Source organism: Staurois parvus, unplaced genomic scaffold (genome assembly GCF_062004578.1).
Source record: "Staurois parvus isolate SC_StPar_1 unplaced genomic scaffold, SC_StPar_1.0 ptg000021l, whole genome shotgun sequence".
Taxonomy (NCBI): Eukaryota; Metazoa; Chordata; class Amphibia; order Anura; family Ranidae; genus Staurois; species Staurois parvus.
The window spans coordinates 15083734-15100610 of record NW_028317817.1 but is presented as its reverse complement, the minus strand read 5'-3'; the positions used below and the strand labels follow the sequence as shown (position 1 = coordinate 15100610).

At 38.3% G+C, this 16877-nt stretch overlaps 1 protein-coding gene across 5 annotated transcripts in view; it reads right to left on the bottom strand.

The window, feature by feature from the left end:
• Nucleotides 1-16877, bottom strand: part of ZNF385D (zinc finger protein 385D) — a 431010-nt gene that overhangs the window by 14816 nt on the left and 399317 nt on the right. For all 5 annotated transcript variants that reach the window (XM_089691066.1, XM_089691034.1, XM_089691039.1 and 2 more), the window contains one exon: nucleotides 15936-16114. In XM_089691066.1, coding sequence (XP_089547192.1) covers nucleotides 15936-16114 — 179 coding nt within the window. The remainder of the gene's footprint in view (nucleotides 1-15935; nucleotides 16115-16877) is intronic.

The window sequence follows — 16877 nt, the reverse complement described above, 5'->3', positions numbered from 1 at the left end:
GAAATTCAGGGATACACACAATCCTAACTGGTAACAGTCTTAACTGCTTTCTACTCTAGGCAATCTAAAATGAAAGTAAGGTTTTTTATTTGACTTCCACATTACATTTTTCTAAACATAACCACTCAAATGTTCTATATTTTTATCCTTTCCAAATTAACTATCCAGTCATTATTTTTGTCAAACCAGGTTTCAGTTACACTGATCATTTCAAAATATTTGACTATGATTGTAGTCTCCAGAGGAAAACTACAAACTGTGCTAAGTGATAAAAGTGAGCACAGAACGTTACCAGCTCACTATATTTCTGGCAGGATCAACAGCTTTGATTTTGCATTTAATAAATAGATATAACAACAAATTTCAATGGTATATTTAACAGGAAATGAGGAAATTTTATTTTTTTTGTTAGAGTTTACATACACTTTAGTTTTTAGAAGTTCTCTAAGTGGGTGTTGCTGCTACCATTCCTGTTGGCTGCAACAGCCATGAGATCTTATTGTTTTGATGATTCTTTTTATTACGTTTTTTTCGATGGTTCAAAAAAGTAAGAAAAAGCCATGGCAAGTAATATCATGGCTTGGGATGATAGTCAAGGTACCACATCAAGAGCTCTCCACACAGGGTGAGTCAAGGGGTGCATGCACAAATAGAAACTATTTACTCTCTAAAGTCTTTCAAAAAGGGGAGGGAAGGGGAAGAAACAGTAGAGGGGATGAGTGGGAGAGGGTTGATAAGAAAGGGGAGGAAAAGGAGTCAGGGAAAAATACCATACTACAAGTAGAAAAAGACATAAGAAGAAAAAAATTGCCAATAGCCTAGTAAAAAAAAAAAAAGATTAACAAGGAAGTCAACTATAGTTCCCAGATTATTACTATTTCAGATCTGTCAAGGGTTACCCTGTGGAGAAGGTAGTCAAACTGTCCACAGCATTAGAAGTATAGCCAGAGGGGGTCTAGAGAACTATCTTTGAATACATATAATTCAGTTTTCACAGCAACAGACTGGCATATTTGTATTGCAAACATTTTTCATGAAAATAGCTGCTTTTCTTTCCTCCTTTCATGTATTTGCAGTTATTTTTATTTTTGTATTCATTCAGCAGCATAGGTTTAAGCTAATAAATCCCACACTTGCTGTTTTGAATGCCATAAATAAAAACAACAATAAATGTATTGGTAATGTTATTGTGGCAAGCCTAATTAACATTTTTAAATGCACCTAAAGGTCCTAGCATAACATGAAACTCGAATCTAATTTTTTCCATTTTTTTGTGTTGTTCTAAAGTAAAACGATTTCAAATGTTGGAGATTATTAGATGTAAAACCAATATGAGTGGGAGACAAAAGAAATATTGTATTGTTTGAGGCTGTGTAAAAATGAATCATGGAGTGCTTGACAAATACATCATATGAAGTAAATTACAGGGTACCTTGTTACTTTCCAGATTGTAGTTTGTTTTATTCCATCATAATCAATAGTAGCGAGCACACCTTTCCCACTGTATACACTGCAGTTTTTTGTGCTAATGCCTTGAAATTTCAATTGTATCAAGGCTTGTTGTACAGCCCTGTTTAACTCCTTGTTATGTAATGGAACTGACTCTGGTCAGAAGACTTTGGATGTGGTGGCCTGTGTCTTTCTACTTTTTTGACAATAAGCTGTAGAGGAAATGGCCTCAGCAAGGCAACAGCCTGGTCTTAAATTTCAAAGCTCTTTTGGCTGTACGTCTCCTGTGGACCACAGGAGTGCAGTTCGTTCTGCACTCCTGTGACCCATTTTCAGGTGACAGCGGGCTAAATCCTGCTGATGGCTGACGTCAATCAGCTGGTCCAGGCTGGGGAAAGATCCCGACATTAAAGTCGGGATCCAACCCAGAGTCTGGAGAGGCACCTGGCTCAGCCTCTCAGCGAGCCACTGAGAGCCTGAGCTAGTTGCTCTCTCCCCCTTCACAGTCCAGTGCTCCAGTGAGACAGCATTGACTCTCTGCTCAGAGAACTCAGCGTTCAGCGGTCATGTGATCACTGAGTTCTCATACTTAGAACTGGCGGTGGACAGATGCAGCATCGGACCTATGCTGCATCCACCTAGGTAAGTATACATGGGGAAAAAAGCCCTACTTCTGCTTTAAGTAACCATTCAGTACACATGATCATATACACGTGTATGTTGTAAGGTGCATGTACTTTAAACCTCTAAAAAAATAGCCCAGCAGACCTATTCCTTGGAATGCTCAACATACAAGGGCAAATATATCATAATAAAGTGTTACTAAACCCACAACAGCCAAATCTGTCTGTATATAAAGTAAAACATGCTTATTATACTCACTATGGAACCTAAGGTTTTAATCCTCCACATTGTGTAAAACAGATGTTTTAACCTGACTTCTCTGATCCTCCCCTTCTTTTAGTGTCTCCTAAATATCTTCTGATAGAACAGAGGCTTGTAGGCAAGCTACACATGCTCAGTTTGGTGTGTATGGCTATAAAGTTTTTTTTTTCTTGGGAGAGTGCATGTAATCAGCAGAAAGCCAATCAGCACTCTCCAGACAGAGGTCAGGGGTCCTGCATCCTCCTACAAGAGAATTAAAACTCTTCCTACAAGCTGTAAGCAGTGCTCCGCTGGACACTGATACAAGACTGCTCTAACTGCTGATGAGAAAAGGTATTCAGCAGTTCATATTTACTAAAATAATTGCATTCCATATTCTGTGTACTGTGGGAGACCAGATATAGTGAATGCAGGGTCCTGGATTTAGTAATACTTTAGGTTTTAAATTATTAAGAGGATAATAACAAAAAAAATAAAGACAATCACAAATTACAAATAGCATAATGCAGTCACTGGTTTAAAGTGACATTAAAGGCAATTTTTTTAAGAGAAAAAAATAACAAACATGTTATACTTACCTGCTCTGTGTAATGGTTTTGCACATAGCAGCCCTGATCCTTCTCTTCTTAAGCCCCTGCCCCCCCCCCCCCTCCTGCCAAGTGCCCCCACAGCAAGCAGCTTGCTATGGGGCACCCGAGCAGGCTTGCTCATGAGCCACTGCTCTATGTGTCCATTCACACACAGAGCTGCTACTCGGCCTGCCCCCTCTCCCTCCTCATTGGCTCACTGGCTGTGATTGACTTCCACTGCTGTCTCAGCCAATGAGAAGGGAGAGTCCCTGAAGCTCTCATTCACATCGCTGGATCACAATAGGGCTTAGATAAGTATTAGGAGGAACTGGGAGGGGCTGCGGCACACAGAAGAGTTTTCACCTTTATGCACAGAATGCTTGAAGGTAAAATGCCTTGAGCCTTTACAACCACTTTAAGACTCAGTTCACACTGGCTTTGTCAGCAGGCGTCAGACAGATGTTTGGGAAGCTTTTTTAATGCTTCTCAAATGCCTATGGAAATTCTGCACATGGCAGCACACAGTGCTGTTCACACTGAAACATTAGCCCTGCGTCGCGGTAAAACTGACACCTCATGTTGAGTCAGGAGGAGTTGAAGCCTCCCATTCAAGTCTATGGTGCTGTTGCGACGCGGTTGCAAGGCAGTTGCGGAGCATTAATACCATTTAACTTCCTTATAAGCATTTGTGGTGTGGTTTAAATGCTTGGCAACCGTCTCAAAACCGCGCATAGGGCGTTTGGGGAGCATTTGGGGAGGGTTAAAAGCGCTTCCCAAATGCCTGTCTAACGCCTGTCAAAATCTATAGGGGCATTTGGCAAGAGTTAGAAATAAAGTCAAGTGTGAACGAGCCCTAAATCATAAAGCATAAAGGATGATGCATGTTTTATAAATTATATGGACAAGGTGCATCGTTTTACTTAGCTGGGCACCAGTAAAATAAGGGTGTCAGCTGAAGGGATTCATATATTGACATTAAATATTAAGTCTGCATATTTTAGGTTGAGAAACAAGGTCCTATATAGGGAGAAGATGCAATGTGACTGCTTTAACCTCTACTAATCTGAGCATCAGAGTTGGGATGAACAATCAAAGTGGCTCTCAGTTTGGTATGGTTCACATACTGTATAATAATTTATGAGTTTGTGACACTTCCATTTACAAAGGAAGGCTCTGGTCTGACTTTCCAGCACTGAGGGGACACCTTAAGATAATATTTCTCCCTCTTCTTTGTCCAGTCTCGGTTCACTCAGAAATACAATATCCACTTGTCTAAGGAATCAATGACACTTACTGATTTTTATCTCCTATATTGCTGTTTTACACTAAGGGTAGAAACAATCTGGCCGATGACAGGTACACGTAATACACTAAAATGTTGGGTTTAACTTTGATTTGAAATAGCAATAAAGAAGGTAAAATCTCTGAGTACCCCAATATCATTACGCCTTTTGAAAAAAATAAGATAGGTAGATCTATCACTAGTCCTTACTTTAACATCCCGGTCACTTCAAAGCCGATTTTGAAATCGTGCAACTTACAGCAAAGTCGCGCTATTACAAAATCAGATGACCTTCTGATTTCATTGTGATTTGCAAGACATCTGACACAGATGTCTATGCAAATCGCAACAAAAGTAGTGTATGCACTACTTTAGAAATCAGTGCGGCTCTGACCTAGATGGAAAAGCACCAATATGACCGCTCTAATAGTGGACAATAGGGTGCGGCTCGGCATACGATTTGCAAGTCGCATGGCATGCAAATTGCATGCCAAGTCGTACCCGATGTGACCGGGGTGTAAGTGAGAGATCTGCCCATTTAAGGCCACACTTAATGTGATTAGGAAACTAATACTTAAAGCGGAGTTCTACCCAAAAGGGGATGTTCCGCTTTAAAGATTGGTCCCCCGTTCCCCATTAAAGATTGGCACTTTGGGGAGTGGGGGGGAATGGGTACCCGAATTTGACATGTACCCACTCCCACTTCCGCTGCAATCGCCTAGGCGATCGGAAACGGAAGTTGCCCTCCTACCCTCCCTCCCCGAAGTCTTGTGGGACACGTGACAGGCCCCAGAAGATGAGGGGGCCATTCAGGAAGTGCAACGCTACTCGCGCATTAGCAGTGGGCACCCGACTGTGAAGCCGCAAGCTGTCACAGCCAGGTGCCCACACTGATGATGCCAGCACCTGGAATACAGGACAGCCAGTGAAAGAAGCTGCGGTGGGGGGCAACGCGGGATCATGGGACAGGTGAGTGGCTGTTTTAAAAGTCAGCAGCTACAGTTTTTGTAGCTGATGACTTTTATTTTTTTTACAGAGTGAGTATAACTCCGCTTTAATCCTGCTCATAATAAGCTTTAATAGAAACTTCTAGGAGCAAAACAGCATTGAATATTGGCCTACAGAGTTCCCTTAGTGAACTAAAGCCAATCACAACAATTAAGGCCTAGACAAGAAGTGGCGTTAACATGAATCAAAAGCCTTGTTGCATAATTCGGCTTCTCAGACTTGATAAGTCAATGGATTTTCAACAGAAAGAGTTAATTATGTGACATTCATGTGAAAAGCAATTCCTAGAGTGAAAGTGCATGTACAATCTTTCATTGTGAAGGGGCAAGAAATGAATGTGATTACTCTATTTCTTGTACTTGTTGAATGTTTTTCATTAAATGAAAATGGGCATTACCGCATTTGGCCACTAGATGGTACTTAATATCATAGAAAAATCCTAGGATACTTTATTCCATTAAGGCCAGCCATACATGAGTCGAAATTCGACAGATATTTTGTCCAAAAATCGGACCTAAGAATAATTGGCTGATTTTTAGTGGTGCCACTGACATCCCCAATGACACCAATACAGTGATCAGTGCTAATAAAAAGCACTGACACTGTACTAATGACACTGGGCAGGAAGAGGTTAACATGTGGGGTGATCAAAGGGTTAGCTGTGTGTGTTTCACTGTAAGCACACTGCTTTGTATGGCATAGCATAGCCATACAAGGCAGTATGCAGGAGCTGACAAGGGAGAGATCTGTGTTGTTTATACACAGGTCTCTCCCCCTTCGATAATTCTCAGAGATCCAGGTGCCGGCAGGGAATCCCCAGCCGAGACCTAGTGATTACTTGGTGATCACCGGGTGTCAGCGGGGAATTACTGACCAAGACAGCCAAGGACGCGATTGGCGGCACAGGTAGGGTTCACGCGTCCACTACCTGGAAATGCAAAATCACATATATATATGTAATTTTGCGCACCCGTGCCACCCTGTAGCAGTAATTCTGCAATAGGGCGGCGCGGAAGCGGTTAAGATACAAAAGTAACTTTTAGTCTTTTTAAGAGATACATTTTTCCTAGAGGCATTTGCCTCTCTATCATCAGTATTTGCAAGTTGCAAAGCATGCTGGGATTTCTATTAGGAGAGCACAGGATCGGCTCTGCACTTGTTGATTGCTCCTGCAGACGTCAGATCTAGACAAGACCCTCTAAGGCGGTGGGGGTTCTCTTACTTTAGCAATCTAAAATCCTGAAGTGCAAGACTCATACTCACCACCTGATGGCTGAAAAAATGAAATATTTATACGCATTACTTCCTATCCACTTGACCATAAAATAGTTTCAAGAATATTACTCTGTATTCCTGGACACAATATATAAATGGAGAATATATATGCAGAATAATATACATCAGCGTTAAAGTGTTTACACTACATTGAAAGCCCAAACTATTCTGAACCATAGCTGTGCTCAAGATTTTCATTAAAGTATGTCTGAAAGCAAAACTTTTTTATTTCTTTTGGATAAAGTGGAGGAAGGTTAAAACTGCTGTAATTTTCTATATTGCCATCTGTATCTCAACAAGAGATATACAGTCACTTTCTGGCCTGTAGACTCATATGAAGTGAGAAGATAACTTTCCAATATGAGGGAAACTCCGTTAGATAGATGTCATGGAAATAAGTGTCCCCATTGGAAGATTTCCCATCTATAACTGTTCTGCTGCCAACTCAGAATTTTGGATTTGCCCTCACATTCATTCCAGGTAACACTGGTGATCAGAGTAATGAGAGAGAATAAATCTTCCTAAAGAGGATAACAGACAATAGGAACCGGATAGAGGTTCTAACCCTGGACTGCTCTATCCAAATCTAAAAAGAGCTTTTAGTTATATTTCTGAATCCCTGAAACCTTCCACTATAATCCCCAGGAGTCATGGAGTGCCTTTTTTTCTTCAGAGGTGTCTCAGTTTTGTGCCTTATACCTTTATTCAACTTCTTAGTGATAATTCTGTACTAGGATTATGTTCAGGATCAGCTCATGTTCTGGGCTTAATGCTGGGCCACTGCTGTCACTTACATCCAGGGGATCCAGCACTGATTGTCTCTAGAAACCGCTGGAACTGCAACCAGGGACTGTTTTAAATCACAAGGTTCAAAATATATATATTTATACATTTAAAAAAAAAAACATTCTTAATGAAAATTGGAAGTACAAAATATGAAAACAGTAATTACTTCTGGTATCCCCTACTACTTTAGAATTTGCTCAGTACTGGAAGCACCAAGCATACCCCCATGGAAGAAAAATATATTTGAAATATATTTTACAAAATATTATTCCCAAATATATTGACATATATTTGAAATGCTATAAATTTGGCCATATTCAATATATTTCTAAATACAGTATATTTCAATAAATAAATATATGTGTGTGTGTGTATATATATATACTAAATCTCAAACTGACCGGTGTAAAAATCTGCTAAATCGCACTAGGTGCAAAATTATTACTAAATAAATGTATGTGCAAATTATATAAATCCCTTTGCTGCCACTATATGATCATCAAAATTAATTAATATGAAATCCCAGTGAATTAGTGAAAGTGGTGCATACACTTCACAGTGCCAAAAGTTAATAAATAAAAATATCAACCTACTGTCTCAAAATATCTTCCACTGAAAATTATATAAATAAATAAAATAAATAAATAAAATCACAGTGACCAAAAAAAAAAAAAATCAGTGATCAAATCAACCCACTATAGCAAGGAAAACAAATACAGTGATAAAAAACAAAGTCCACTGAAAAAATAAAGTGCACTAAAAAAATAAATAAAGTCCAGTGATGAAAATCATATGGTGCTGAAAAACACACACAGTGATCATGGTACACCCCCACTCAGGTGTGCACTCACCAGTATAATAATGTCCTCTGCCTTTGGTATATAAAATACCGAAGAGGGTTTCAGCTGATAAGTACTGGAAGTTTCTTCAGACTTAGCTCATTCAGTGAACAAATGCCGGGTTTTTTGATGCAGTGGGTTGATATTTTTATTTATTAAGTTTTGGCACTGTGAAGTGTATGCACCACTTTTTCACTAATTCACTGTGATTTTATATTTATAAAATGTTGAAATGCATTTTTTTCACAAAATATATGAACAATATTTTAAAAACACATTTCAAATATGTCTTTAAAAATACAAATTTAAATTTTTGAAATGCATTTACAAATATATGTAAAAATATATGTTAAAATGACTTTTTATATGTTAAAAAATCTGAAGAATATATTTAAAAAATATATATTTTTAAAAATATATTCTTCATATTTTTGTAACATATAAAAAGGTAATTTTAACACATATTTTTACATATATTTGTAAATGCATGCCAAAAATGTAGATTTGTATTTTTAAAGACATACAGTATATTTGAAATGTATTTTTTAAAATATTTTTCATATATTTTGTAATAAAAATGCATTTTACCATAGTGTGTGTATATATACATATATATATATACTGTATGTTGAAATGCATTTTTATTACACAATATATGAACATTATTTTTAAAAATACATTTCAAATATAATGTATGTCTTTAAAAATACAAATCTGCATTTATCCCTGGTCGTCGAGCCCCAGACGCAACTAGAAGACTCATATCCCTTATTCACAACTTAGAAACCACCAAACAGCCCTCCTTATTATTATCCCTGGATGCAGAAAAAGCATTCGACCGCATACACTGGCACTTCATGCAACTAACACTACAAAAATTCGGTATCACAGGTTGGATGCTATCAGCAATTCTTTCCCTGTACTCCAACCCATCAGCCAGAGTATTAAGGGACAGCACACTCGCAGACCCATTTAATATCTCAAACAGCACTAGACAAGGATGCCCCCTATCTCCCATAATTTTTACCCTTCTGATTGAGTCCCTAGCCTCAATACTGAGAGACGACTCCACATTTACAGGAATCACACACATGAAAACAGAACAAAAAATCAGCTTATTCGCAGACTATATTATACTGATGATTACTAACCCACAAAAATTGCTACAGACAATCTGCTCACACCTTCAATATTATTCGGACGTTTCCTATTATAAACTCAACGAAACCAAATCCTCCATCCTAAACCTCCATACACTTATCCAGACCCGAACAATGCTAGCCAAACAATTCCCCTTTTCTTGGGAACAGCATGACATTCCCTATCTAGGAATCAAGCTCACTGCTACAACAAATCAGTTATATTCCTCAAATCACAAACTCTTACTTGAAACCATACCACGAGAACTTACCAACCTCCGTACAGCAACACTATCTAAACTAGGACGAGTAGCAACTCTAAAAATGTACATACTACCCAAAATTCTATACATATTCCGCACACTCCCCATTCCCATTCCCAATACTTTCTTCTCTAAATTACAAGCAATCTTCTCCAAATTCTAAAAAACCCAGATGCACCACAAATCTCTTAATACGTCCAACATCCAGAGGAGGAGCAGGTCTCCCACACCAAAAATCATACTATAACGCCACTCTTCTTGACCAAATTTATTTTTGGTGGCATCCAACTAAAGAAAAATCTTGGTCCATCATGGAAACACTCCCACTCTTCCCACTGGTTCCACGTAACATACTTCTCTTCCCACAAATGCTCCAAACTAAACTCTTACTCAAACACCCATGTATTAAGGCTTCTCTTCAAGCCTGGTATGATCTCTACTTGTCTAACTCTGCAGATTCCAAACAGATACCAACCCCACTCAATACATTACACTTCACTACACCCTCCTTAAATCTGCTACAGTGGGACAAGTGTGGGTTATCTAATATACAAGACCTCTACACAGATCATAAATTGGATTCTTTCCCAACTCTGCAAAAGAAATTTAACTTACCCACCACTGAATATTTCACCTACCTGAGAATAGCTCACTCCCTACAAACAGCAAATATCCCTCTTCTCTCAAACATTCCTCCCACCGCATACCATTTTTTCAACAAAACAAAATACCCGAGAAAAAGTATTTCAACTTTCTACACGCACACAATAAATACACAATTCACCCTACAATCTACTTCTCTAATCAACTGGGAGAAAACTCTCTCACAATCAATAACACCACATACATGGGGAAAAACCTTTAAAATAACCTATAAAGCTTCTAAATATAGTCCCCACTGGGAATCATACATGAAAATTTTACACCAATGGTACTTAACACCCATCAAACTCTCGCTATACTACCCACAACATTCCCACTCCTGCTGGAGACAATGCGGTGAAACAGGCTCCACACTCCATATATTATGGACGTGTAAATCACTAAGATCTTTCTGGAATAACGTCTTCCATCTGCTCTCAACACTAACAGTAACCTCCATAACCCCAAACCCTGCTTTAGCCCTCCTCCACATTGGAATTGAAAATTTCCCGAAAGACTCTCGAACCATCATTATCCACACATTAGCGGCAGCCAAGCTTAATATTACCAAATTGTAGAATACCTCTAAAATCCCCTCCCTCAACTCACTGATAACAGACCTTAACTTCCAATGTGACATGGAAAGAAGATCAGCCCTGAATAACTCCACCTATCACTCATTTAAATTTCAATGGTCTCTTTGGCTAAAAAATCTAAATTGCTCTGTAAAATCCTGATAATCTAATTGCTAACTACCAAGACTCCCACCCCTAGACTGGTGCACTCCCCCCCCTTTCCCCTCCCCCCACCATTTATCACATTCCTATATCTTACCCCCTCAATATAACCTACCCACCTCATCACGGTTCCGACCGAACAAAACATACTTCTCATGTATATGCGACATATTTATATATTGCCCCCAGCCAATTGGTGGAGATCTTATAACACATTAATCTATACTGTTATATCTGTATGAACCGTATTGAAATACATTCTTTTGACAAAATCTTTTCAATGAAAACTATTGAACATTAAAAATATATATATATATATATAAATCTACATTATATATATTGAAATATATTTTTAAATATATTGAATATGAACAAAATTGTAGCATTTCAAATATATGTCAATATATTTGGGAAGAATATTTTAAAAATATATTTCAAAAATATTTTTCTTCCATATAGGTACCTTGTGGAATTGTAATAGATTGGTATATTTTTGGAAGTGAGTTACTCCTCAGGCTCCCTAACCCTTCAGGTGTTATTGCTTATAACATTTGGTTCTAATTATTATTAACATAGCTTTAAAATAAACCTGTCAAGAGAAAAAGGCTGAGGACCTCCTGTGCTGACTGTCTGAAAATATTAGTCTATTAGTCCTGGCTATTATGTTGACCCTCTGACTTCTATAGTTTATGAGCCATTGACACAGAATAAGTATCAACCAAGTCAAAATAAATTTAGAAGCCGTAATCTATATACTTGTTCCAGGTCAATGAATCAAGTGGGTAAGCATCATAGCCCAACAAGCAGTAGTTTCAAAAGAGAGAGGTCCAAAGTGGAAGCCTTCATGTTTCTCTCATGACATATTTCCTTTAAGCAAAAATAAATAAAAACAAATAGTTTGAAAAAAGGATCACAGGAAAAGATGTAAAATTAAGTTAAAATGTTACATCAAAATGTGACACCTCTATTAAATGAAAACACACATGAAAAATTATAAAGTGAAATGGGAAGTTATCTCAATTATAAAGCCCAAAGGAATATGAGGATCTAATGACCTCTCCCCCACCCCCTTACATTTCAGAGAGTCCTGTGCCTTGATTCCTAATACTACTGTGACCCTCCACAAATCATGTTGCCTTACTTCTCATTGCTTAATTAATCTTTACAAAACCAAAGCAGCATTTTACTATATGTAGATGCTTATAGTGCTATGGACTGTCACGGTTAGATGGTGTCACAGAAAATCAGGAGATAGAACCCAACTGGTAGCTTCAATTAAATGCATGTTGTTTGAGAATCTGAGTCCAGAAGGATGTTGTATCAACAAATAGGAACATACATAAGCAATAAACTTCAACCCCCCCCCTTCCCGCCACAACACATTTACTGCAGCAGGACAGCAGATGCAGGCCCAGTCACATATATGTACATGATCTAGCCTTCTCTGGGTTAGCAGCATGTAATGTCCCAGCAGATTACTGTTACATGTACCGGAACAGTGATTGCCATTATTGGTCATAGCAATCACATAAAAATAATGCGAGCAGGGCCGTGGATAAGGGGGTACCACCTGTACAGGGCTCAGGCCAACAGGGTGGCCCAGGCAGCTGGGTGAATCGGATGTGGGCAGGGAGGGTGATCAGCATGGTGGGGGTGAAATTACTGGAACCGATCCCCTGTATCACCCTCTCTGTGCACCATACGTTTCCCCATGCTGCTCAGGCCCCCTATGTGCCCCCATCCCCCCGCAGTGCTGCCAGCTATCCTCCCCTCCTACCTGCTAGCAGCTGCAAACACACAATAGGATCCTTCAGGATGGAGAGTGGTTGAAGTGTCCTGTAAATATTTCACATTTTACAAGCTCCTTTCTTTCCCAGATGAACACAATGAGTGATTGGTACCGATCACTCATTGTGTTCATTCATAAGTGATGCATAGTAAACTGTGTTTTTTATGAGGGGGCCCTGTCAGGTTGGCTGTATGGGGCCCCATGGTTCTAACAGCAGCCCTGAATGTATGTAACCTAGGAATGGCGTTCCATTCATGAACAGCTTGCTGACTGTTGATATCTGTGATCGGCCCAAAGCAAGATCATGGTACCTGGTTACCTGTACCATGTGATTAGCTGTAGCCAATCACAGATCGCAACCATAAGCAAGCTGTTCATGACAGCTACAACTATTGTGTATACAGTGATCATCACTATAAAAGCAATAACAGTGTAAAAAAGCCCTCATCACCCCCATGGAGTAGTACAGTATCACTATTGTGACTCTAGTGTGAACTATTCTGATGATAGAATGTAAAAAAAAAAGAGAAAAACTTAAAAAAATTGAATACATTTTTTGCATACTGCATCAGTCAGTATCCCTGATTACCACCACACCGCTCATATGATGACACTATACTGCACTGGCAACAGTTTGTAAAAAAATTGTGAAAAAAACACATTTTATTTAATTCCTTCTTTTTCCAAAAAAAGTGACAAAAAAATTACAACTTCAAAAACCTTGACATGCGTATTACTATATACCTCAGACTGTCTACTCGGTATATTTAATAAATGTTCAAATATACTGTATACACTATAGTTTGTAGGTTCTATAACTTTCACACAAACCAATTAATATACACTTATTAGGATTTATTTTTTAACATGTAGCAGAATGCATTTTGGCCTAAATATATGAATACATTAGATTTTTTTTATTTTTGTATCATTTCTGTCAAGTTTTATAACAGAAAATCAGAAATATTGTTGGATTTTTTTTCAAACATGTTGGTCTTTTTTCATTTATATAATAAAAAAATAAAAATCCGAGTGGTGATTAAATACCACCAAAAGAAAGTGATACTGGTAAGGAAAAAAAATTACATAAAGTTAATTTGCATACACTGTTGCATGATCATGCAATTTCCAGTTAAAGTAGCACAATACTAAATAGCAAAAAAAATGCAATGGTCGTGAAAGAGGTAAAACCTTCCGGAGGGAGGTGGTTAAAGCAACTGCATCACTATGTAAAAAAAATGGGCAACCTGCAGAGTTAATATCTTGTACTGCCCCCTTTGGCAAGTATCACAGCTTGTAAACGCTTTTTGTAGCCAGCCAAGAGTCTTTCAATTCTTGTTTGAGGTATCTTTGCCCATTCTTCCTTACAAAAGTCTTCCAGTTCTTTGAGATTTCAGGGCTGTCTGTCACGCACTGCTCTTTTAAGGTCTATCCATAGATTTTCAATTATGTCGAGGTCAGGAGATTGTGAAGGCCATGGCAAAACCTTCAGTTTACGCCTCTTGATGTAATCCCCCGTGGATTTCGAGGTGTGTTTAGGATCATTATCCATTTGTAGAAGCCATCCTCTCTTTAACTTCAGCTTTTTCACAGATGGCATCAAGTTACCATCCAAAATTTGCTGAAGTTTTATTGAATCCATTTTTCCTTCTACTCGTGAGATGTTTCCTGTGCCACTGGCTGCAACACAACCCCAAAGCATGATTGATCCAACCCCATGCTTAACAGTTGGACAGAGGTTCTTTTCAATAAATTCTGTGCCCCTTCTTCTCCAAACGTACCTTTGCTCATTCCGGACAAAAAGTTCAATTTTAACCTCATCGGTCCACAGAACTTGTTTCCAAAATGCATCAGGCTTGTCTATATGTTCATTTGCAAAGTTCAAACGATGATTTTTGTGGTGAGGACGTAGAAGAGGTTTTCTTCTGATGACTCTTCCATGAAGACCATATTTGTACAAGTATCTCTTTATAGTAGAATAGTGTACCACAACTCCAGTGTCTGCCAGATCTTTCTGGAGGGATCGTGCAGTCAAACGTGGGTTTTGAATTGTTTTTCTCACAATCCTGCAAGCTGTTCTGTCTGATATTTTTCTTGGTCTTCCAGATCTTGCTTTAACTTCCACTGTTCCTGATGACTGCTATTTCTTAATTACATTCCGAAAGGAGGATATTGACTTCTGAAAACACTTTGCTATCTTCTTATAGCCTTCTCCAGCTTCGTGAGCGTCAACTATTTTCAGTTTCAGTTTTCTAGACAACTGCTTAGAAGAACCCATGGTGCTGATTGTTGGGGCAAGGTCAGATGAGTCTGGGCATTTAAAACCTTTGAGATTGACATCACCTGGATTGAGAACAATCCATGACACTGGCAGGTCTCAGCTTTGCAAAGGGGGCAGTGCATGCTATAAATTCTGCAGGGTGCCCAAACTTTTGCAGACGCCATTTTTTTGTTTTCTGTTATTTTGAAAGTGTAAATGATGGAAATAAAATCTAACTTTTGTTGACATATTATAAGAATGTCTAATCTGTAATTTGATGCCTTTTGGAGATTTTTCCATCTTTCCTTGGCTTCTTTATGCACATTAATACAAATTTTTAGCTGGGGTGCCCAAACTTTCGATCCCTACTGTATGTTTGTTCGAAGCATATTTAATGTCACTAACTGTTGCCTCTGCTGGGAGTCTGCCCCAAACATCAACTATGCTTTTGAAAAAATAATACTACCTGAAATTAGTTTTCAATTTTCTTCCTGCTAGTTTGAGATCACAGCCCCTTGTCCCTGTTCTTAGCTTCATATCTAAAAACATTTTTGTAACATTCCTGTTAAGTTTTATAACAGAAAGTAGGAATATTGTTTTTTGGTCTTTTTTCATTTATATAATAAACAAAATAAAAATCCCAGTGTTGTTGCAAATATTGCTGAAAAAAATGCCTCTGACATTTCTACTAGTGTTGAATGCTTGCAACCCTCTGCTGAGCTATATGGTTCTTTCCTTCAGCCCCTACATCACTACAGAACACAGAGATCTTCTGAAAGACCTCAAGAGCACAGTGGGGGGGACCAGAAATACGGCTGGACCAGACATCCAATCATACATGCATGTTTTTATTTTTATAGTTTTTCTCCTAAGGTCAACAGAATTTAGTGGAGAGACACAGATAAATATTGATGCTTTTCTTGGCAGGTTTGGGTCCCTCAATTTTATTTTATATAGCAACAGAATACTTTTAATGTTTATATTATTGGCTATTTTGTTAGAATGATGTTACCTGTTTAAGCTGAGTCTCAGAATTGACATGGACATCACAAATTTCACAGTGAAATGTTTTGTTTTGCAGGCCTGTGTTCCCTTTGCTGATAAACAATCTTCCTTTTACACCAGCTCGTGGAAATGCTTTAATAGTACCACTTCCGTTTCGAGCTTCCACCATGGTTTTGTGCTTTGTACCTGTAAATATGGGAAAATATAACAAAATTCAATATAACATTCTTCTAAATTACTGTACTTTAAAAAAAAAATCTAGAGATATACTGAATGACATTCACTATATAAACGTACATTAACAGAGCTAAGTGCTAGCCCACATTAAATAGGAAAATGAATTGTGCATAGTGCTAGGATATGGTATAAATACAAATTGCATTACAAATAATGGTAGTAAAGTTAATCAATTTTAGCTAATTTTATTCTATTCTCTTTTAAAGTGGGAGTAAACTCCCTTGGTTGAATTTTACCTATAGGTAAGCCTATGATAAGGCTTACCTACTGTATAGGTATGCAAAATATCTCCTAAACACACAGTTTAAGAAATATTTACTCTGGCAGCAGCCAGTGACATTAGCAGTGCATGTGCCGAAGGAACGGCATACTCATGCCATTCCTTCAGGGTCCTGTTCCACAAAAAGTGACTTCTGCACACGTGGGAGGGAGTGAGGTCATTGTGTCTTGGCCATTCATACCACCAGAGCTTACGAACCCCGAAGAAACATGGAAGCACCTACAGCAGTGACAGCGCGCCACTGGAGGAATTTGTTTTCAGTTAAGTCTGTCATAATGTGTTAGTATGCGATGCATACTAGCACATTATGACTTGAACTGCCCAGGGCCCAATTTTTATTATTTTTGCTGCAGTTAACTACTGCTTTAATGCCCCTTTCTTTTTTTCTTTCTTTTTTGTTTAAAGTTTCATTTTGTACTAAAATAACAGCAG